We start from the raw sequence: 24,026 nt of genomic DNA, 5'->3' as shown, positions 1-24,026 counted from the left end.
TGGAATTTCCAGGTCGCCTTATAACAGAGAGGAATTTACCATGGGAATGGGCTCTCTCCAAACTCTAAAATCAAGTGCCACCTCAATGAGCCTTAGGGAAGAATGCCATCTAACAGTGCAAGTTCTATAGCCATAGTCAATTTGGATGGCTGACTACTAACGGTAAGGCTCTGAGAATTACAACTCATTTTCCTTTTCCAAAGACTGGGGCTCTTCCTAGTCAGCCTGCGCATACACATTCTCACATGCACTCTCAGCTCCACCATCTTCAGCCCAAGAGACACAAAGCTGTAGACCTCTGCTGCTTAGACGTGACCACATGTCAGAACCACCTGGTGCCCAGGCTGTGCCCTCAGAGACTCCAGCTTAGTTGTTCTGGGGTGGGCCCAGGAAGCTCCCTAGGGGGCAGCCAGAGTTGAGAATCACTCCTTCAGACCACTGTCAGCCATTGACCCAGGAATGCCATGGGCTCAAGGAGTGTTACGGATTTTTAAGTGCAGAGGGTAAGGTTCCTGTGAACGTCACAGAGGTCTGGGATTCATCAGAGGTATCCATGTAAACTCTGGAAAGGGTGTTCAAATGGAAAAGTTCACACCTACACATCTCAGTACACAGCTATGAAAGTATAGCGCCCCCTAGGCACAGGGCTGACGTCTCGCAGTACAACAGCCTAAAACACAGGTCCCAGATAACTGGACGCAGGAATTCTCTGCTCCTTCCCATGAGACTGTGTAAGTCACTTCATCTCCCCATATTTTATTTTTTCCTCCAAAACCAGAATAATATTTTCCACACATCCTCTGGAATTATGGTGACAATTAGAAGTGCTTGGGTAAAGTGCTAATTGCCAATTAGCTGCAAACAGACCCACACCGGCAGTGGGTGCCTTTCAAGGTCAGTGGGTGCATGTATTCCACAGATCTTCATCCACCCAGCCTCACTTCTCTTCCAAATAACTTGATTTCTCTTTTTGGGGGGGCTCTCCCTCCCAAATAACTACAACAGGAGAATTTATTTTGGTGTTCAGCAAGTCCATATGCTGAGCTTGTCATGTTATGAACAATTGTGTATCACATGATCTTTAAAGTTCTTAACTGCACAGGTAGATAAAATATCTCATACGTGCAAGAGATTTAAGAGGGCAGAGCAAAGGTGGGTACACAAGATTATGTGGTTTCTGTATAGAAAAAGCTCACCCAGTTAACTATCTTTTTCCCTCAATGTCTCAGATGCCACTTCTGGCGTCAGAATTTGGACAACAGCAGCATGTGTGTGATGAAGGAAGGAGTGAGTGTCTCCCTAAAGCCCCCCTGAAATGCACTCACATAAAGCTGGTCGTGGATGTTGGCTCCGTGTTTCAGCAAGGTCTCCACCACCTGCATGTGCCCGTACTGACTGGCGGCCAACAGGGCAGTGCCCCCGTCCTGTGGTCATGCAAAGTATAAATGCATCAGAAACAGTGCAGGCACCAAATTATCAAGAAGACGCTCCTCATACGTGAGAACTTTGGAGAAGAATTTCCCACACATCATAACAAACTCACTTTTCCTCTTTGTTTTACCTTTTCTTTATAATCGTGACAGAGTTCATCTTCAGAAGTGAGTTACATTGTACACTGGGTGACTTGCTTGAGCTATATTACAGTTATTTGTCTAAGTTACTAGGGTTAATTTAGGAACACCTCATGTCAAGTGCAGAATCATCAATTTGCCTCGCAATAAAGGAAACAAAGAACAGAAACTCTGTACCAATCGTGTCTCCTGTGGTTTCTGGCCAGAGACCCAACTGACAAATGTTGGCTTCTCTCTGTGGTTCCACCCAGCTGTAGGCCTCTGAGACTAAGGTGTTTTCAGGGAGTAACCCTGTGGGGGCACCGCCTTCCCGGGACAAGGTCTGCATGCACGGAGACGGGAAACCCACGTCCTCTCACCCTCCTACGTAGCATTTTCCTTTGAACATGCGCTAATTGGTCCAGGTCTCAATGTGGCCCTAGGACTAAACAGAGCACTGGAAAGTAGGTGCGGTCTGATGTGGAATGAGAGGTGCCTTGGTTCCATCTGCGCTACTTTTATCTCTGCAGGCTAAATTTGAATTAGCATTTATGCCAACCACATCACACTACTGACTCACTGAGTCTGTGGTCAACTGAAATCCTTAACGGTTTTCTCAGGTGCCGGGCCGAGGCGTTCCCTTTCCCCACCGAGGACTGCTGCGCTGCGTGTTTGGCTCTGTGATTGGTATGTGGACATCTGAGCTAAGTGTGTATCAAGGAAGAACGTGGAATCTGGTTCTAAAATACAAATCATAAATATAAGATTGTGTGGTTTCTAAATTTGGGCGTAGAGTGTTTATTCAGAATGCCCACTCTCTGATTCAGTAGGTCTGGAGGGAGGCCCAGAAATAGGCTTTTGACCAGTTGCGTGAGGTGACTGTAAGGTGCAGGTGGCAGGTGGCCCTCACACGGAGAAAGACTGCCGTAAGGCGTCCTGGATCCACAGGCAGCCAAGATCCTGGGGGATGCACACGGCTGACAAAGGCTTCAGCGAGGCTGGGCTGTGGGGTGTGGAAGAGCTGTATTTCAAAGGGAGGGGAATGGAAGGGAGAGACTGGCGGGCTGCGGCCGGTGGTGGGGTGGAGGTGGGTTGTGGGGGAGGGGGAGGGGGTGGGTTGGGGGAGGGGTGGGCACCAAGAAACTGCTTAATAGCAGCAATGAGCACCAGGGTTTCCAAGTTTCCTTGTGTCAGTTTTCCCAGCTCTTCGCCTAGCGGGTTTAGAGAACAGATAAAACACGACGATTGTCACGGAAGAGCTGATACCGTTTCTCTTTAAAAGCACACTTTGGGGATGTAGGTTTAATTACGATGAGAAAAGTCATTGACACAAAGCCAGATGTGAAGACAGGATCTTACTAAAACTCAAAGCCTCCCGACATGGGTCTTCTTCCCAGGGAAAGCTCCTGGCCACCCACAGCGGACCTCATGGACACACGTGGAGCTGCTCGCCCTGGGCCCCATGCTCCGTGGATTCGGGGACAGTGCAGACTGGCTCATGTACAGAGGCCAGCATTAGCTTGTTAGCCAAGAAGAACGAAGCCGCCATCTGGTCACACCCGATCATTTCGACTTAGAGTTGAGTCTCAGGTTGATAGAACTTTACTTTTTATTTTCGGTTGTATCACTTTACAACCGAAAATAAAATGAAAATTAATATAAAATATGTATCCACATGTATTTTGGATTACGTCTGTTATATTCAGCATGTTTGGGGGCATGAACAGTCTGACAGCAGGTTTTAGAGAAGACAGAAACCCTATGTGAAATTCACATCTACTTAACAGCATTTACAGAAAAAAAAAACCCACTGGAAACTCCCTTGATATCAAAAGGTCACATAACATGAATTAAGAAAACTTAAAAAAGTTTCCAACTAGGGCAAATTTTCAGGAATTTTTTTGTTATGACTAGCCCAGAAATAAGGTGACAATTACAAAAATGGGATAGCTGTTCAACTTCTTCTACAAAACATCATCATGAAAAATCATTGTGAACACAAAATTGATCTCTCTGCAGCCTCAGTTTTCTTACCCATACATTAAATACGAGGACTCAATGACTTCTTTGAGGAAGAACCACAATTCCTTGCTCAACTATATAAACTGCAATCATGTATTACATATTTTAGCAAAGACATCTCAGAAAGTAAACTGCCCGCCAAATCATCCTCCTTAGAAATACCTCAGATATATATCTCAGATACACATCTCAGATACGTAACAAAACTTAGTGTCCCAGAGTAGAAAGCTACCAGTATCTAAGTAATACCCCCTATCAAATTTTCCAGTTGTGAGCCCAGAGTAAAACTGTCATATTTTGAATTGAATTCCTAAGACTCACCCTGAATCATTACAAGGAACTTCATTTGTGAAACCCACCTTCATAGGCTCGAAATTCTCGTAAAAAGAAAACATAAATTCTTACTATGGGTGAAGAAAAATGAATTCTCATGACTGCTAAAATTCTTCAACAGGGTATGAAATCAAGAAAATTCTCTTACTTTGGTCCTAAATTCAGTGGATGCTCCAAATTCAAAGAGAAATCTCACGATGTTATTATGTCCTTGTTGGGCAGCAAAGAACAGGGCAGTTGTACCTGACTGGGAGGGAAAGAGAGACTGGTCTTAAAGACATTGGGTTACATTACATTTGACCTATGTGTCTGCAAACAAAACAAACCAATATCCTTGCATATAAACTTCTTGCCTAGGAAGGGGCTACATTTGAACAGACTGTATTCCTTGTTCCAGTAAGTGACAAGTTGAAAGGAAAACTTTATTTTTGGTGTAATGGGACAACTGGTGGACCCCCCAAAAGCTAGGTCCTCTCCTAATTCCTGGAACTTGTGAATATTATCCTGCATGCCAAAAGGTATGATTAAGGTAATGACTTGAAGAGAAGGTCCTTACTCTGGCTTGTCCTGGTGGGCACTAAGTCCAATGACAGGTGTCTTTGTAAGAGTGAGGCAGAGGGATACCTGACACAGAGAAGAGGAAGAGGCAACGAGACCACAGAGGCAGAGATGAGAGTGATGGGGCCACAAGTCAAGGAATGTCAACAGGTACCAGAAACTGGAAGAGGTAAAGAGTGAACTCTCCCCGGAGCCTCCGGAGAGAGAGAGAATACAACCCTGCAGACACTGAATTTTCTGGCCTCTCATCTTCTTAATAGACATGAATTTTAGAGACAACCAGGGGTCATTTCTGGGAGTTGTTTCTTCATTAAGAGAGAGGATTTGTTTTTCAATAGGCTTTTTGGATACATTAATTACAAAAATTCTACCTAGAGCCATTTGAACCAATTTTGGAACGTAAATACTATTAATTGTGCACAGGAACACAGCAATCAGCGGACGACAGGAGCTGGACTCCAGTCTGGAATGTGAGTCAAGGTCTTAAGTGCACAGGCTTCACTCTGGAGACCCTGGGCTTCATGACCCCTGCACGTGCAGCGCCTACAGATGTGAGTTTACTCCGCCAATACTGCTGATTCTCCAGGGAGATGGCCTTTCAGGACCATCAGCTTCCAGTTGTCTCCCCAGCAAACTCTGTGTGTCTAGACAGCCAACCAGAGCAAACAATGGCAGGTACTTTTTCAGGAGACAAATATTCTGATATTGCAAAATGGATTACACGCGAACCAAAGAAGTGTACTCTAAGCATTGGTTTTCTAGCCCTGCCAGCCACGCTCTTTCAGCCTCCAAAGCATGCGGCTGAGGTCCGGGCCTCTCTTTGGCTCTATTTTCCCAAACTGGCCTGGCCTTGGGGAATTCAGCAGATCACTGGGCACTTACACGCCATCGTTATTTGAGCCACACATTTAGGTTACCTCTAAACCAGGCACACTGGGTTCAATACAAAATAGTTTCCATCTCCAAGAACATTAGTTGAACAATTGGAACCAAATGGATAAACATAAAAACATTCATTGGCTGGAAATCAAACAAATGTTTCTCTTCTTCTCCCAGCTTTTCTCTGCTGTTCTTAAGACATTTTTGTGTATGTTGAACTAGCCCTTCAGGATAAAGTTTTTGAGTAAGCAGATCCAGATTATGTTGTTTTTATTAGAGAAAATCGGTCTTTTCTTGAAAGTTCAAATAAACAAAGACCGGAAAGCAGAGAGGAAAAACAAAAAGATTAGAGAAATTTTAAAGCATAATTCTAAATGGGCCCAAACATTTTGCTTCCAGAAGAAAATCAGCTGCTGGAGTGAAAATGACCTAAAACAATGATCCAGTGTTGTGGAAATTGCTCAGATCTTATCTGTCTGGGAGAAGACTGGACGGAGCTGCTGCATGCAGTCTCTTGGCACTGCTCCTCTCGGAGACCACGCTTTCTGATCCCGGCCTACAGGGGACCAGGCCCCAGATGCTGTCCATCAAGGGTCACTCTACCAAGGTGACACCCAGAGGGGAGGTGGAAGGGACTTCTAGATACCCCATGAACATGCAGCCCTCACACATGGTTTGTCTTAATTTGTTCCTCTCAGGGATGGAGTCCAGCTTGGAAGAAGGGGTGTATTGTTCGATGAAAGTCTGGTTGGCAAATCATCCATTCTGAAACAATTGCAGGGCAGGCCCTTAGGTGAGACTGGATCAAGGAAAACCAAGCGCTCCAGTCTGCTCTGGAGCCAGGATGCCCTTCTCAGGTCTGAGTGGCTGTGGACTCAGAGGTCAGATTCACTCTAGGTGACACCTGTAGATGTGCCTCCATTAACCTTAACTTAGCAGGCCCTATTATGGCTTGAAATATATAGAGGCTCCCCCAAATAAACTTTTATTTTTTATTAAAAAAAAAAATCCCCAGCCTCCCATTGCTCCTCTGCACTGGACCGAGAATGGAGCCTCTGGCCAGATGGAATTCCCAAGATTGCCTTCCAATGAAGTGAGGGAACAGCTCACATTCTAGCCCGATGTTCACCATATGGCTTTTGGGGGAGAACTTATTTAATTCATGGCTAGTCAAAGCTCTTGGAAAACACGGTTTGGTGAGGATGGCTGAGATAGTCTAGCAAGAGAGCCTTGTTAACAACAGGTTGGAGACCCAATCCTTCTGAAAATATAATGATCGCTATGAAAATCTTATAAATTCCATAGCATCTCATCCCCAGAAAAGAAGGAAGAACTGATTTAGGCTCAGGGCAAAATACATGAGAGTTTAAGGAATATGATTTGGAGGTTTGGTTATGTCAGATGCAACACGCTGAGCAGATAGGTTCAGCTGAAGCACAACCAGCGTCACTTCCTGGGCCTTATCTACACACAATACAGTCTGCAATCTGGGCCTTAAGGCCCTGGGGAAAAAGCAATGATTACAGTTGGCCCTCTGTATCCACAGGTTCCGCATCCATGGATTCAACCAACCACAGATAGAAATGATTAAAAAAAGAAAAACTCTAGAAAGTTTCAAAAAGCAAAGCCTGAGTTCTCCATGTACCAGCAAAGCATTTATTTACAAAACATTTACACTGTATTAGGTAATATAAGTAATCTAGAGATGTTCAATGTATATGGGAAGAAGTGTGTAGATTATATGCAAATATGATGCCATTTTTCATAAGGGACTTGAGCATTGAGATTTTGGTTCCATAGGGGGGCAGTCCTGGAACCAATGCCCCATGGATCTGGAGGGAAGACTGTTCTCTAGTCCTTCTCAGCAATTCACTACTGTGACAATTTCACATCTCTGTCACCTGTATTCTTTTTTTTTCAGTTTTATTTGGTAGAATTGCTACAATTTGACTGCACATATACAATATACTGCATGTAAATAGACACACAATATACTGCACATATTTTTAAAATTTACATATATGTACTGTTCACTGTTTAAGAACACTTAGAGCTTTTTAAACTTACATAGTTATCAAAGGAATAAAGCCAACCATAAAATAATAATTAATTCAAAAAGATACATACACTCCGCCATTAACAGCAACATTATATAAATAATTATATAAAATTGCCAAGATATGGAAGCATCGTTAAGTGCACATCAACAGATGAATGGATAAAGAAGATGCAGCATATATATGCAATGGAATAAAATCACCCATAAAAAAGGATACTTTGCCATCACCTGCATTATTCTTATTCAGGTGCAAAACCTGACCTACCTCTCTCTGGAGATTGATGTCAGCTCCCTGCAGAACGAGCTCCCTCACACAGTCTATGTGCCCAGCATAGGAGGCGACCATGAGGAGAGTGGTGCCATGCTGCACGGAGGAGAGACAGATGAATAGTCAGGTGACCGCGATGCCAGAGACGTCAGCTCTACTCAGGATACTTCTGAGCTGAGCACAGCATTTCCTGCAGTAATTACAACTGTGGCATGAATAATCTTCTAATGCAGACCAGACAGGAAAAAGCAAAGTGACAAACTGCTGAGGCTGGAATTTTCAATTAAAAAATTCGCTTACTTCCATTACCCTCAGAAACGCCATCCAAGTGAAGCACAGTTACTGCATTGTGAGGCAGCAGTGATGTAAAGGTCTCATTTTATGATTCCTGTTAAAGGATTCCTGAGACAAAACATTGTTATTAGTGCACAAAAATGGGTTAAGTGGTACCAGCTGGTTTTCTGAGTTTAGAAGTCTTTACCTTCAAACTGGTTCAGGTAAAGAGATGAGAGACTACAGAAGAGGCAGGAGCCTTGGGGCCCAGGCCCACCTCTGTCATCACCAGCGGGTAACCTGGGGCACACTGCTTCCAATTCCTGGGGCTCGTTCACCTCATCTTTAAAATGAGGAGTTGGATGAGATGATCGCCAAGGTCTTTGTCAGCTTTAAGATTCAAGGAATTGAGATGCAACGATACGAACCCCTCCAATTCAAGGAGACGTTTGTGATTTAATTTATAGTTGTTTTCAGGGGCTTGAAACTGTCATCTGAATCCACCACCTCTGTGGATTCGGCAGCCTGCCCTTGCGGAGCGGACAAGAGAGCGTGAGGTTCTGCACGTGCGGAAGGCTCCCTAGGCACGGGGTGATAAGTGACTCAGAAGCCTCGTGTTGTTTACATCTGTGGGGTTTTGCAGGAAGACAGCATAGTTGAGTGGTCACTGAGGTATGATTCTGGGCTGGCCATCTGACCTTTCTAAGGCTCATCCTTCTCATCTGTAAAATGGGATCTGCCTGATTAAATTAAATGAGAAAAAGAGCTAATTCGGGCAATCAGTTTAGCATAGTAATGTTAAATATTCAGGAAGTGTTAGATATTATAATAGTATGATGGCTTAGTAAATGTCAGGGTACTATTCGGCTTTTGTTGACTTGCGTGAATAACAATTCTAGTTTTGGGGAAGTCTTGTTTGCAATAAATAAAAAGTACAAGTTGAGTCAAGAAAAGCTAACGGCTTCACAGAAGTGCCCTGTGATATTCTTCTATCCAATGTGACCGCATTTGGTATTTGAATGTAAGACCCGCATGTCAGTTAAACCATCCATTACTCAGCTGAACTCCTTCCTCCACATTTTTTAAGACTGGAGTGGCAAACCTGATAACAAGATTCCTCTCAAATGTGAGAAAATTTTTATTCAGAATGCAGAGAGACAATTCCTTGATTTAAAGCCCATCTGAACAGACAAGCTATGAATGTATCCTTTACACGAGAGGTGAGAACATATTTTTATCATGGGTCACACTGGTGTCAAAATACAAATCAATCATGAGCTAGAGGAAGCACAGAGCACTCAACTTGGATATTTAAAAAAGAAAAGAAAAAATGTTAGGCTCATCTATTTTCAAGTAAGGGAAGAGGCAAGAAACAAAGAACAAAAACGCTCCTTTAGAGATTGTACTTCACTTCTGCATCATGGTCAACTGAGACAAAGTCAGAGGTTGGGGCAAAGGAGGAAGAGAATAAAGAAGAGGTATCCGTTGCTGCATGAAGCCACACAAAAATATTTCCTTTATAGTCAAAAACCTATGAGTTTGACTGACTTTGATTCTCTAAAGAGTAAGGTTATTTCACTTCATTGTCTGATGTTAAACTGTACCTTAAAACGGGCTGATTGTAAACAGAGGATACACTGGTTATAAATGCAGGGAAGACACAAACAAGACAGTGAAACACACGCATTCACACAACTAAAGGCGAAAGCGTCTTCCATCACACATCCTGTGGTAACTGTGTGTCAGAGGGATGAGCAAACCAAAAGAGGTACACGTCATGTGAAGGCAGCATGAATCCAGGAACGGAAGACAAGTGAGTGCCGACAATTCTGAGCTCTGCTGTGTGGCAGGTGGCCTGGAGACAAGGTGTTTTTTCTTTACGGGCTGTTTGTTGGAAACGTTTGAACTTGGCCACACTTGAGATTAGGAGCCATTCCCAGGAAAGCCCCTGGAACTCTCCCTGCACCTAGCACCTCTCACAGGTATCCTAGGTGATCCTGGGCCTGGCCCCACTGGTGAGGGCAACGCTAGCCTAGAGGCCTCTGACCACCAGAAGAAAGCATCCTGGGACCTGGACTCCGCCTTCAGGTGGCACGTGGAAGAGGCAGATAGCCACCCGGGTAAATCTGGAGGGGAACAAAGGCCTGCACTGTCCCTAAACATCTCCCTGCCTCTGCCACCGCCAGTCTTAGAGGCCCTTTCAAAACAAATGAGCCCTCTGAAATGACCATCACATAGACTCGCTCCTTTGGGTTATGGAATCATTTCTCCAGAATGCTCCTGATAAAATGATTTTTTGTTTTAAACAAGGAGGAGTAACCTGTAAACATACTAGCATCTGCTCATAGAAGCAAAAATTTTTAATAAAAATAGCTACTGGCTACCCAGCACTCAGAGTCAGAGTGTGAGTCTGAGTGGAAAGGAGGTGGTCAGACAGGTGACCTCTTGATGGGGAAAGGCAGGGAGTGTGGGGTGCGGCAGCAGGGCCGGGGCAGGGTGGGCAGGATGCGGGTGGGTGGCACTGGGAGGTGGTCCTGGGAAGCCGGAAGACAGGAGATGGTCAGAGGGGTGTCTAAAAAGGTTGACTTTAAGAAAAAGGAATAAAGTGGTCATCAACATGGTCAGGGGGTGAGGCCACACTGAAACTGGGCATTCCTACTCTAGTTCTGCCCAGCAAGACCCAAGTAAGACAGGATGGCCAGTTCACAGACGCCCAAGACCCCATGTCACTCTGGGTCCAGGCAAAGAACAGATGGTACATTCAAACTGGGATAACTGGAAAGAAATTTTAATAAAGAGTCTATTTATAAAGCTATGTTCTGGATGTAGGGAAACCACGAAGAACAGAACTAGGAGCTACTAACAGTGCCTGCCCAGGCCCAAAGGCACGAGGGACAGGTGGTGGCTCCCAGGACGGAGAGGGTGAGAGCGCTGCTGCCAGCAGGAGCGGGGGCAGGGGAGGCACCGGGCTCCCCAACGTCCCAGTCCTCCCACCCTCTGGTTTCTGCCAACACTGTCATTGGCCAAACCCAACTGGAGGCCAGAATGAAGCGAGTCGCCTCGGCCAGGCCACACAGTTCCGACTCTGGGACACAGAGCCAGCTGGAGAAAGTTACAAGTGGGTCTGGAGGTGTAACTCAAGGTGTCCCGCACCAATGCCCCCAGGGGGCAAAGTGGAGCAATCTTGGGTACCTCACTGGGGCTGGCGGCTGATGTCACTTACCAAACTTGTGCAATAAAAGCTGGAAATGGCACACCCTGTTTTCAGGAAAACAGTAAGGATCCTGTGAAAACAGTTTTAATTCCTAAAGTCAAAACAACTCTCTCCTCATCTGAGGTCCTCTGAGTCCCGAGAGGTGAAGCCCTGCTGAGTACAGAGAAATCACTGCCTCCAACTGGGGAGGGAAAGGCTCTCTGAGTGATGCCTGCCAGTGGGCAGCAGTATCTGTTTTTGGCTCCCCTTCATCCCCGATTAGTGTATTGATGTTTGCAAAGGTGATGAAGGGATAAGAGGCTGGGTGGAGCCTTCCATCTCTTAGTATAAAAAACCCAACTCCTGCATCCACCTCTGCCCCGAATTATCTGCACCTTTTCACCTTTCACAGTTGGTTTGAATGCTTTGACTAAACACCCTTTTCTTCTTGGACGCTGCCAGTTCTGATTCCCAGTGAAGTGTCTCTTCCCCTATTGTGGCCACCCTCTTTGATGCGTGTCATGGTTTCCCCAGTATGTTTTTAAGCTCACCCTGGTACTTTGGCCTTTATGAAAAGCAGAAAGCAAGCAAACACATGAAAGAGAGGATGAGCCCTGGAAAGGGAAGGGGTTCCCAAGGGGCGCTCATGCCAGCGGGGTGGAGGGGAGGCGTGCGCCGCGCATGCGTATACCGAACGGCTCGGGCCGTACACTGTCCCTGCAGTCCACGTCCACGCGGCCGCTGTTCAGCAACAGCCGGAGCAAAGTCAGGTTGCCTCTCCTCGCTGCCCAGAACGCCGCGTTGGCCAGCGGAGTTTCCTTCTGCAGATGCAAAATGAAAACAGGCTCTTAAAATCGACCACTTCTATGCAGATGTATAACGCCACGCTAGAGGGAGAACTTCCAGATACGCGTTATCATTTGAAAGAGTGCCCTTCCGGCAACAGGTGATTGAAGCAGGCTTGGTTAGGGGATGCACCCTGTTTTACACCAGACACCTGAGCCACGGGGCCGTGAGGAGGAGCCCTGTTGTTGATAACGCAGTACTATTAATACCCTATTTCCCATCAGTGTCCTCACTTCCCTGCCTCCGTGTCTTTGTTCACAGTTTCCTTTTTGCTTGAAATGAATTTCCCCCATCCTTCAAGGCCACAGCTCTGCTTAAATGCTATTTCCTCCCTGAAATGTTCCCAAATCTCTCTTCACCTCTAAACAGAGGATAATCGCTCCCAATTCTCAGTTTACTGGCACCTTTTTGGTGCCCTCATTACTTTGTATCCGATTCCAGCTGCCTGGGGAAATGCCTCACTTTCCCTCCACCTAATTTTCTTTGTTTCAGCTGAAACGTGCCAGAGGTTTCTCTTGAGAGAAAGGAACTCTGTGCAGAAGACACTGTTATGTGTCCTCCTGTGGGCCCTTCACTCCAATGCTGGGTCATTTTTTAAAAAAAACTTTAAATTGAGGTATAGTTGATTTATAATGTGCTAATTTCAGATGTACAGCAGAGTGATTCTGTTGTGTGTGTCTGTATATATACATATATAATTTATACATATATAATTTTTTCAGATTATTTTCCCATCATAGGTTATTACAAGATACCGAATATAATTCTCTGTGCTATACAGTAAATACTTGTTGCTTATCTATTTTATGAGTAGTAGTTTGTATCTGTTAATCCCACGCTCACTCCTGGGTCATTTTAAAGTTGCTAAGGTAATGCTGGAACCATAACTGTACAAGGAATAGACCTGGAAAACAGGTCTTCAAAATCAGAGTGGCAGAGCTGACTGCAGCACAATTTCCTTCTCTAAAACAAATCGATTTGGATTTGAAGAGAACAGTTCATGGTGGGGGTCGGGGGAGAGGACAGAAACAGACAGCTTCGGTTTCAGCCCCAGCCCTGGGCAACAGACTTGGCCCTGGTGAGTCTTGGTTTCCTCTTGCTTAGATGGAGATCACATTTCCTGCCTTGAAGTTTATGGTAAGGATTAAATGATGTGGGTTAGTTGGCTAATATTGGTGCCCAACACATCATACATGCTTACAAATGCTGGTTTCCTTTCTCCTATCCATTTTTCTTCACAAACTTAGAATCGACAGGCAAAATTAAATTCAGAGTACTGGTACTAATAAAGAATTTTCTGGTCTCAGGAAATTTTCTAGTATTCAAATTGTTTAACAAAAATTTGGGGGGGGGTAGGCTTAAAGCACCTATCTGGCTGTGAATGAAAAACGTTGCCTGCCATACCAGCAAAGGATAGCGCAGCTAGCAAGCCATCAGCTGCTACTGCTGCCTCTGGGGAACTGGAGGGAACTCAGGATGGAAACAAGCAGGCAGCCTGGCCTCTGTAGCCACCCCTAACAGTGCACCTCGAGGGACCTCAGGAAGGGAAAGAACAGAATACTGGCCCTTGATAGCCAGGTGCATATCAAAGGAATGATTTCAATGAGCCCAGACTTCTGCACTTTTCCATACATAGAAAAACACTAGATTCCTTAATTTGAGATATCTGGTTCTCTTTAACAGTAATCTTTTGATGTTCTGACTACACGGTCTTTATTGCAAAAATTCCTATATATCCTGGCTCCTCCCCTGCCTCTTTGGAGCAGTCTCAGAGCCATCTGAAAGGCTGCCTCCAGGGCTTGCATCCTCAGAAGGTGCCCCAAATAAAACAAAACTCTCAACTTATAGGTTGTGCATTTTTTTTCAGTCGACATGACCACAGGGCCTTCTGTGCAATGTCTTCTATCTATAAGGTACCACAAACAACACCTGACTCGCCTTCGCCGAGTGAAAAAGCACACACCAACAATTTCAGTCGCTCCACGGGGTCACACAAACGAAAGCCCAGGGGCAGCAGAGGGGTGGTAGCACCTGCTGGTGTGAGGATTTCATTCCAGAGCCCTGCAGCACACACACAACTCCGTGTTCCTGTGCGCTCTTGGACGGGAACGTGGCAGAGCAGGGAGTGATAAGTGGATTACAAACATACTTTGAATACTTTCCTGGCTCAGGAGGGAAAAAAAAATCACCTTGAATTCCAGATGAACAATTTGCTTTCCCCAAGGGTGTAAGTTTTACTGTCCCAGGAGTTTCCACACCCAGTGTTGGTGGCTTTTGCATCAGGTTGGGTCTGACATTATAGTTTTAAGTGGGAGAAGCAACAGCAAGGCTGGTTTGACTTGTATAATAAATCAGGACCTCGTGCACACTCAGCATGTGCCCTACCACTGAGCTATACCCTTCCCCCCAGAACAAAGCCCTTGTAATAGAGAGATTGCACAAGGCCAAAATAAAGTCTGGGAGGGTGAATCAGGAAGATAATTTAATATGCCCCATGGAATAGCTCCGCTGGCTTTTCCTGAAACATGAAAACTTGAGAGTAATAAATTGTAAATCACTTTCAGTGATTTTGTTATTTCACATTAACCCCAAATACCTTTCAAAAACCATCTGCAAACCACAAATTTCTATTGTCATAACAAGCTCTCCAACCAGGAGCCTCTCCTGCCTTTAGGATGGCCTCTGGGATTCCTCTCTTGCACGGACCAGGCATCCTGGCTTCCTATAAGGTTCTAGAAACTGAGCTCTGGGGAAAAGGTGTGAATATTTCATTTTCCCTCAAGGGCTTGATTTACTGGGAGGTGGAGGCATGACTGAGTAGTCAATCTAGGGTAAGAGACTGCTGAGTTCAAGTCCTGGCCTTGCTACTTCCCAGTTCTGTGACCTTGGGCAGGTTATTTAACTTCTCTCTGCTGCAGTGAGGTGGAGATAATAATATTAATGGTAGTACAGTCATCCCTCAGTATCCTCAGGGGATTTGTTCTAGGACCCGCGCAGATACCAACATCTGTGGATGCTCACGTCCCTTATGTGAAACGAGGCAGCATTTGCATATAACCTATGCACATCCTCCCATATACTTTAAATCATCTCTAGTTTACTTATAATACCTATTATAATGTATATGCTATGTAAACAGTTGCCAGTGTGCAGCAAATGCAAGTTTTGCTTTATTGGAACTTTCTGGAATTTTTTCAAATATTTTTGATTTGTGGTTGGCTGAATCTGCAGATGCAGAAATTGTGGACATGGAGGGCAGACTGCACCTCTGACGTGGGTTGCTAGAGGATAAATGAGATAATATACATACATGCACTTTGACGGTAAACACTCGGAGACGCTAGCTCTAAATGCAAGGTCCTCACAGCCCTTTAAAAACCCTGTCCAGGAGAATTCATTTGCTTGGTCACTGGCCCGTGCTAGGGACAGTGGCACTGGCCAGGGGCTAGGACTAGAGGTACCAGTCAACCTTGATCTCTGCGCCAATGGCTTTATGGGCCAGCAGGAAACGAGCATCCCAGGCAGGAAGGACAAGGAAGCTCGCCGAGCATTTGGGGACTGTCACTAGCTCGGAAGGGCTGGAGTGAAGGATGTGAGGCGAGAGAGGACAGGAGGTGCTGCAGGACCTGCTGTGCCACGCGATGGAGTCTGGACCTTATCCTGGTGGGCGCTGGAGAGTCAAGGAGAGGTTTTAAGGTGGGGAGAGACTACCAGTGCCGCACTGTAGAAAGGTCCCCAGGGCAGCCACAGGGTGGAGACTGAGGACTGGAGCCAGAGTGTCTGCAAGGGTTCAGAGACTACCACATAGATGGGGAAGGGATGATGAGGGCCCGAGCTGAGGCCACAATCAGATGACACTTTGAGACAGATGGGAGAAAATTTAAACAGCCAAACAGGACAGTCTTGGACTGTGGCTGTATGAGCAAGAGTGGAGGGACAGGGGCCTGGTGGACAGGGGCCTTGGTGCTGCTGTGTGAAGGACAGATCATGGGGCAAAATGATGAGTACAGCTTTGAACATGCTGAATTTCAAGTGCCTCTGAGGCGTCCAGGTGGAAATGCAGGCATTTCCATTGCAAAGCAATGGGTGAGTTCTTCTATCTCACCACGGATGCCACATTTACTGGAGGGCAGGGCTCTTGATCTGAGAGTTACCAAGTGCTTATTCTGTGCCCCTGGGACATCCTATGCATATACTAGCTCGTTTCATCCTCATCACCACTCGGTGAAGTGGGTACCATCACTGTCCCATCACACAGATGACGTGAGTGAGAAGCAACAAGGCACGCTTCAGCCCCAGGCAGTCTGGTGCTTGAGGCTGGGCTTTCGGCCATCCCACTGTCCTGCCTCCTGCGGAATTCTCCTCCCGAGACAGCAAGGAGTGAGAAGTGTGGACCCCAAAGGCCTCCTTCCCACCCTCATTCCAAGCGCCTCTTCTGCCAAAATGGAAAGTCCCCCGACCTTCCCTCTCTTTGGGGTCTACAGACCATATTGCCTGGATAACCTCCAAACCTCCTCTGGGTACAAAATGCATATAATCATAAATGCTGTTTATAAAGGGAAGCCCTTTAGACTTTAAAGGAGCTAATCAATGCACATGACAATGTTTCACATAAATCATAAGGCACTCCACCCATCGTGCGATGACTGTTTAACCCCTTTCTTGGTTTTTCAGGTCTCTGCAATCAGGCTGTTGGTGGCTGAGCCCTCTCACTGCTCTAAGGCTTTTAATTCCCAGAATGACCCCACAAGGTAGCTGTTACTATTCCCATTTTTAAGATGAGAAAACTGAGGTACAGAAAAGAATTGCTCAGGGTCATCCAGCTAGGAAGTAACTGAGCCAGGATTCAAACCTGTCTGTTTGGGTCCAGAGCCTGAGATCTATACATCATACTCTGTGAGAAGACTTGAGTATAAATGTCCACATATACCATCTTCTCTTCTCTTTCCCCCAATTTACTGCCAGAATTTTGGCTCCCACACTGATCATTAGCACACTACCAGAAATTAAGTACAGGAAGGAAGGGGACAGAAACACAGAAGGGAAGTTGTTACTTGTACAGGACTGGAATTCTGATTAAAAGCTAAGAGCGGGTAGAGATCTAAACGACTGGTTTAAAAAAGGGTGGAGAATAATGTGGATTTCAACTGTGCGTTGTTAATTCCATCAGGAGAACATTAGCTTCATTCAGTGATGAATGTCTTCGATGTTAGAAGCCACACTCAGTGAGGGAATAATGAACGGCTGAGAGGCCACATGCAGAAGGATGTTTCTGAGATGTCACTGGCTTTCCCAGCCCATTTTCCCTCTTTGTGCAAAACAGTTGAAATGCAGAGAATTGTTTAACAAATATTAACTAAGCATTAATGTTTATGTATTAAACATTAATTCCTGTGCCATAGTATCATTACGCTTCTATAAGGGATAGGAAAACAGAAGAGAAAAAGTGATTTATTTGCCCAAGTATCTTGCCTTAGAAGTAGGCTGTGTAACACTCGCATTTCCAAACCAGAGCTCAAGGCCATGTTCAAAGTCTGTTTAACACATGTATGTTCAGAATAGGCCAATCTATAGAGATAGAAAGTGGATTAGCAGTTATCGGAGGAATACAGAGTATTCCTGTAGGTATGTGGTTTCTTTTTGGCACGATTAAAATATTATAAAATTGTGCTGATGGTTGCACAACTCTGTGAATATGCTATAAACCACTGAAACGAACACTTTAAATGGGTAATTATGTGATCTGTATTTTAATCAAGCTGTTCAAATGCATGGCTTTGTTAATTTATTTTTCTGTGGTTCATCCAAATAATTCAGCTGATTGGTGAACTGGAGTTAATTTTAAGATAATTTACAGATTTTCAGAACAAGGATGGAACATACAAGTTCCTGTACTCCTGGCCAAGGCACGAGTAATTTCCATCACCAGGATAAAACCTGGTATTGAACTACTTTATCCTCGTGGGTAAGACACTCAAGAAAGACCCAAGTATTACTCTTTATCCAGTGATGTTTCCTCTATGTGGTGACCTCCCTCATTGGGTTAGGGTCTAACTCCCAAATTGTGCTAGACTTTTGGCAACCTCAGCCCTGAAGAATTAAGTCCTAAGTAGTTGAGACAGCTGTTATAATGACAAAAGTCACTGCACTGAATCCAGGAACTTTATTCCACAGAAAGACTCAGACCCACACTCTGAGTTTGCTTTCACTTTAAATACAATTCCAACAAACATGTATCTCTTTTGCCAACAGGAACAAACTGGGAGTTGCCAATGGCAAAAAAGGAAGTTCACTGGAGGCAAAGCGACACCAGCAAGAGGGGACTGCAGACAGCATAACAGGGAAAGGATAACAAGGGTGTCCATGTGATTCAGAAGCAAATAGCCCTACATGTGGTGACTCTGAGTCATGGAGAATCCGCTAAACTGTGATTTATAATGCTCTGTTTATCCTCCCACAGACTCAGCCAACAATGCTGGGGCTTTTAAATGCAGGCCTGGAGACCTAGGGCCTACGAGCCCTTCAACCATCTATGAAAATGGAACAGTTCACCCGTGGCTCCAAGGTCAAAGTGAATGGATAATTCACTCAACATCTACAAAATATAACATGTTGTCAACTTTATTAATTGCTAAAATTGGGATTCTTAAAATAACAATGACATGAAAATAATCTGTAGGTCTGCACTTACACAGGAATAGCTGACATGCGGAAAAATCATGGAAATGTAAATTATATGTTATTCACGGCTAAATAATTTTTAAAGCAATATTATAAAAATCTTTCCAAAAATATACAGTAAAAGTTGCTTTTATTATCGTGGGCTGTGGGCACATTTTAATACCTGATGTGATGTTAGCTAGGACTAGGGCAGGGTTAGTCAGCCGGCCCGTGACCCTGGTCCCCTCCACCTCAAGCCTTCCCTCTGTGTCTAAACTTCTCCATTTGCTGGAAAATCAACCCGTCTTCACCCTTAATCTAGCACGGAGCTCCCTCTGTCTCCCTGCTGTAAGCACCCTAGCACCCCTCGCTGCTGGAGGCTGGGCCTGCTCCCACAGCAGCCCTAGGGTGGGGGTCGGGGTTGGGACCACTCACTTGGCATACAGGTGTACAAATGTCTGCTCCTTCAAGACTCAGGCCCCCACCTTTCCTCTGCGTCACCTCACCACAGCTGTCACCTCCTGGTCATTCTTCCTTCTGCACTGAAAACGCTGGCACCTTCCTTTCTGCCCACCCCAAATCCTGCCCTCATCCTGGCCTTCACTCCACACAAAACATCAATATCTCTGCCCCTCCCACATCCCAAAGACTTCATCCCCCATCTCAATCATTGCTTCCACTCTCAAGCTTCTCAGCACCCCCTACTGTCACCTTACAATACTTTTCAAATTGAGATATAATTTACATACTATAAAATTCATCCTTTCTGTGGTTTTTAGTCTATTCTCAAGGTTCTACAACCATCACTATTCCAGACCATTTTCATCAACCCAAAGAGAAACCCCGTACCTACTAACAATCACTCCACATCACCCTCTTCTTCCTCCAGCCCCTGGCAACCACTCATCTACTTTCTGTCTCTATAGATTTGTCTGTTCCAGGCATTTCACATAAATGGAACCATACAGTAAGTGGCTTTTGTGTCTGGCCTCCTTCACTTAATGTAACATTTTCGAGGTTCACCCATGTTGCTGCGTTATGAGTGCTTCATTCCTTTTGCTGGTTGCATGATATTCCATCACATGGATATACATGTTATGGACTGAACGTTTGTCCTCCCCACCTCCAAATTCATATGTGGATTTCCTAACCCCAATGTGACTGTATCTTGAGGTGGGGTCTTTGGGAAGTATATAGATTTAGATTAGGTCATGAGGGTGGAGCCCCCATGATGGGGTCAATGACCTTGTAAGAAAAGAAAGACACCAGAGCTCCTTCTCTCCCCTATCTGTGGATATAGGGGGAAGGTGACCATTTGAAAGCTAGGAAGAGGACAGCCACCAGACACCAAACCTGCCAGCAGCTTGATCTTGCACTTGACATATAAATTCCTGACATATGTTTTCATTTCTCTTGTGTATACACCTAGAAGCATGACTGCTGGGTCATATGGTAACTCCATGTTTAACTTCTTGAAGAATGACCAACCTGTTCTCTATTATGGCTGTATTATGTTACATTCCTACCAGTAATGTACGAAGGTTCCAATTCCTCCACATCCTTGCCAATGCTTGTCATTACTGTCTGGTTGACTGTAATCGTCCTAATGGGTGTGAAGTGGTATCTCACTGCGGTTTTCATTTGCATTTCCCTGATGGCTCACGATGTCGAATATCCTTGCAGCGGCTTATTGGCCATTTGAATATCGTCTTGGGAGAAACATCTATTCAGATCTTTTGCCCATTTTAAAACTGGGTTGTCTTTTTATTGTTGAAATGTCTATTATCATTTAAAGATGCTCAAGTCTCTACCATTTTAAAGCAAACAAACCCTTGGCCAAGTCTGGATCCCTGCTGCAGCCACTGTTTCCTGCAGAATTTTTTGAAAGAGTTCTTTCCACCTGTGGTTTCCACCCACTTTCATTTCAAGCTATTACAATCTGGCTTCGGAACGCAACACTGCATTGAAACCGCTCTCAGCAAAGTCACCAGAGGCTGTTTTGTTACTAAGTTCAATGGGCACTTTTCATTTCTTAGCTTGTTTGATTTCTCTGTGGTATTTAACTCTGAGTTCTTCACCTTCACCAAAAGGTGAGAGGTTCTTTACTTAATGAAGGTGCTGCTTCTGATTGTTCTCATGCATCTCTGGCTGCTCCTCCATTTTCTCAATGGGCTTCTCTCATTCTGCTCATTCTTAAATTTTGCACTTCTTTAAGATCATGTCCTCAGTTCTCTTATTTTCTAGCTTTACATGATCTCACTGGGCAGTCGTGTTCATTCCTTTGGGTTCAATTACCGCTTAACAATGCTCACTCCTGTATCTCTGTCTCCTGCCTAGACTACTGTCCTGGGCTCCCCCCTTTGTATATCTGTCTGACCAACATCTCTACTCGGACTCTCAATCATCCTTAAACTTTCTTTACATGTCCCACACCAGACATTTTATCTTTATCTCTCTGGCCTTCCTTAACTCAATGAATAACATCAATTACTGAACTCTGAAGATGAATACGTTTTAAAGTCACTCTCATTTGTCTGCTTCCTTCTACCCTCAAAACCTGTGCCCTGGTCTGGTACCACTTAACAAGATGATCCCAACAGCCTCCTGATTGGCCTCCCAGATCCATTCTCTTCTCCAGTCTGTAGCCAGAGATCTTTCTCACACGCAAATCTCACCGGGTCGTTCCTCCGCTTACACCAGCTACTGTAAGAGATGGGATTACATTGGCTTTGGAGCCAGACACACTGGGATTTCAACCTTAACACCATCCACTCACTGGCTGCACGACTGTGGAGAAGTCATTTGATTTCTCCGTGTTTTAGTTTTTTTATTTGAAAAAAAGGGGAGGGGTCTTCTTGAGGATTCAGAAGAGGAACCGTGATGCTCTTGGTTCAGAGTCAGGCACATTTTAAGTGCTCAATACATTTTAACTATTATTTTTATTAAAACCTTCAATAGAGGCAAATCAATGAACTTCATTTTCATCCTAAAATGTGGGGGTTAAATGCAATGACTTTAACGCATTCTTTTCAGACTCCTTTGGACACTGAAGCCCGGTAATCCACTGCAGCTCCACTCTGCGCTGGTCACTCGGCTTCAGCGTCAAAAAAGTACCCTGGGGAGGAGGCAGCAGTGGTGCGGCTGGCATTCAGGAACCAGGACGCGAACCGGGAATCGGCGCCGCAGCCCCTGTCCCTGTCCCTGTCCCTGTCCCTGTCCCTCCGAGGCGCGGCTGCAGGGAGCGCGGACCCGGGGCTCTTCCCCGCCCCCGCCCCCGCCCCGACTGTTCCCCGGCGACAGTCCCCGCCGGCCCTTCGCCCCGCGGCCGGGCTCACCAGACCTGCAGCCACAAGCACCGACAGCCTTTCGGGCAAAGCCCACACCAGCGGACCACGAACCACAGGGGCCGTCCCAGCCCCGCCGCTTCCTCGCGTCCCTCCGCCCCGCCCCGCGCCGGGCGGCGCCCACCCCGCCCTGCGGGCCCGCGGCGGCGGCTCCGGGCGGACAATGCGAGCGGGCCCCGCCGCCGCCGCCGCCGCAGGTCCGCAGCCCGGCCGCCCGGCGCGCCCTCCCGGAGCCCGCGGCGCTCACCTTGAACGACATCCTGCACATGTCCGCGGCCGCCCCGCCGGGACCCGGCCGCTTCCGGCCCGGACGCCCAGCCCTGCCCTCCCGCCGCCCTCCCGCCGCCTTCCGCAGAGGGGTGGCCGCCGCCGCGCCGCGCGCTCCCGCCGCCGCACACGGGGCCGGCGGGGAGGGGAGGGAAGACGGCAGGGGCGGGGGGAGCGGAGAGCGGAGGGGAGGGGGAGCGGGGGGAGGGGGAGGGTGCGAGGGGCGGGGGCGCACACACGGCCGCCCTCTGCGTATCTGCCGCGCGCGCGCACACCCACCTCCACACACAGGTTCACACACACACACACACACCGCGGCGCCCTCATAACCTCACAATCCTCACACATCCAGGCTCTGTCTCATGCTGCAAACTGTACACCCCACACTGTGCACACTCCCCACGTTCAACGCACAACTCTATGCACACTCATACACACACTCCATGCACACCCACATTCCTGTTACACACTGACTCCAAACTCCACACACGCCGTGCAGTCTCCACATTCCACACACACAGGTTCACACATGATACATACTTCCACACTCACATCCACATATACACACTACACACACACACACACACACAGAAGCACACAACCTCCAAAGAGCGTGGTCTGCATCAGATGGCTCTCAGCCCTCACTGCAGCACAAATGTGATGAGGACAGAAAGGAAATATGGGAAAAAAATTCACCCATCATCCCATCATTCTTTCAAATGACTATTTTCATTTTTATGTCTGTCCTTCTAGGTCTTTTTCTTTTCTAAGTATCTGGGTTTTTTCCTCCGGGGGGAAGGGCTGGGAAACAAGCCTTTTGATTGAATGAGTAACACAAGGTGTTTTCCTTTTTGAAGGGGAAGGGCACAATTTGAACTCTACACATATTCCTCTACCTTTTCATCACACCAGTCCCCCCTCCTCTTGGCCATGTCCTGCACACCTGCAGTATGGCAGGAGCTGTCCACACCCTCACACACACCACTTGCTGATTGCTCACGCTTGTTTTGAGGGCCATAAAAGCAGGAGAGTCATATTTTTTAAAATTAAAAAATATGTTACTTTTAAGGTATAAAAAGCAATAATAGCCTTTCTAGAAAATTTGAATGCTAAAGCTAACGTGGACATCTCACACTCTCACACTACAGGAATCCACTCATCCTCTCCTTTGCCTCCTTCCTCTTTTCTCCAATGAATTTGTGATGACTTTTTAATTTAAAAGTCAAAAGAATACCACTATAGATTAAAATTAATTAAGAAAACAAAAATGTTTATCTTTTATGGATAAATTATATTGCTTTGTGTTCAAAACAATTTTAAGGAAAAAAGTTCCAAAATTTGATAGAAATGTTTAATTTTTAAAATAAAAAAAAGACTCAGAACTCCCCCCCCCCCCAGCCTTGGGTATCTATGGATGAGATAGTTTTGAAGTTGCTACAAGACATTATTGTATCAGATCAAACACAGGAGGTTTTGCTTCAATAGCTTTAATAAACAAAAATAGGGAAGAGAAAGAATTAATATTTTGAGTGCTGCGTATCAGATACTTCCCTTATAAGAATGCCATGAGGTGGGTAAGATGCCCATTCCACAGCTGGAAAAACTAAGTTTCTGAGAGATGAAGTAATTTGCTAGAGCCCACCACTTCCCCACAGGCACCCATGTCAAGTAAGCATAGAAGTCTGCGTTCATCTCAAATGAGGCCATGTTTGTTTCTCACCTCTCTTCACACCAGCGCAGACTGTGGCATGTTTGCTCTCGGTTTCTCACTGTC

At 45.8% G+C, this 24,026-nt stretch overlaps 1 protein-coding gene across 4 annotated transcripts in view; it reads right to left on the bottom strand.

Moving 5' to 3' along the window:
* ANKRD29 (ankyrin repeat domain 29) overlaps positions 1 to 22,322 on the bottom strand; it is a 37,935-nt gene extending 15,613 nt beyond the window's left edge. The window contains exons 1-6 of one of the 4 annotated variants that reach the window (XM_072949105.1): positions 21,982 to 22,068; positions 11,827 to 11,956; positions 11,166 to 11,226; positions 7,667 to 7,765; positions 4,054 to 4,152; positions 1,326 to 1,424 (exon numbers count right to left, since the gene is read on the bottom strand). In XM_072949105.1, the coding sequence (XP_072805206.1) occupies positions 1,326 to 1,424; positions 4,054 to 4,152; positions 7,667 to 7,747 (279 nt within the window). In that variant the 5' untranslated portion in view covers positions 7,748 to 7,765; positions 11,166 to 11,226; positions 11,827 to 11,956; positions 21,982 to 22,068. Of the gene's footprint in view, positions 1 to 1,325; positions 1,425 to 4,053; positions 4,153 to 7,666; positions 7,766 to 7,969; positions 8,062 to 11,165; positions 11,227 to 11,826; positions 11,957 to 21,981; positions 22,075 to 22,232 lie in introns of those variants that run through there. The other 3 variants (XM_072949102.1, XM_072949104.1, XM_072949103.1) reach the window with 3 other exon arrangements.
* Between the last annotated feature and the right edge of the window lie 1,704 nt (positions 22,323 to 24,026).

The sequence above is a fragment of the Vicugna pacos genome, chromosome 24 (assembly GCF_048564905.1).
Source record: "Vicugna pacos chromosome 24, VicPac4, whole genome shotgun sequence".
Classification (NCBI taxonomy): Eukaryota; Metazoa; Chordata; class Mammalia; order Artiodactyla; family Camelidae; genus Vicugna; species Vicugna pacos.
Note: the sequence above shows the minus strand (reverse complement) of the source record. Positions and strands in the feature narration are given on the sequence as shown.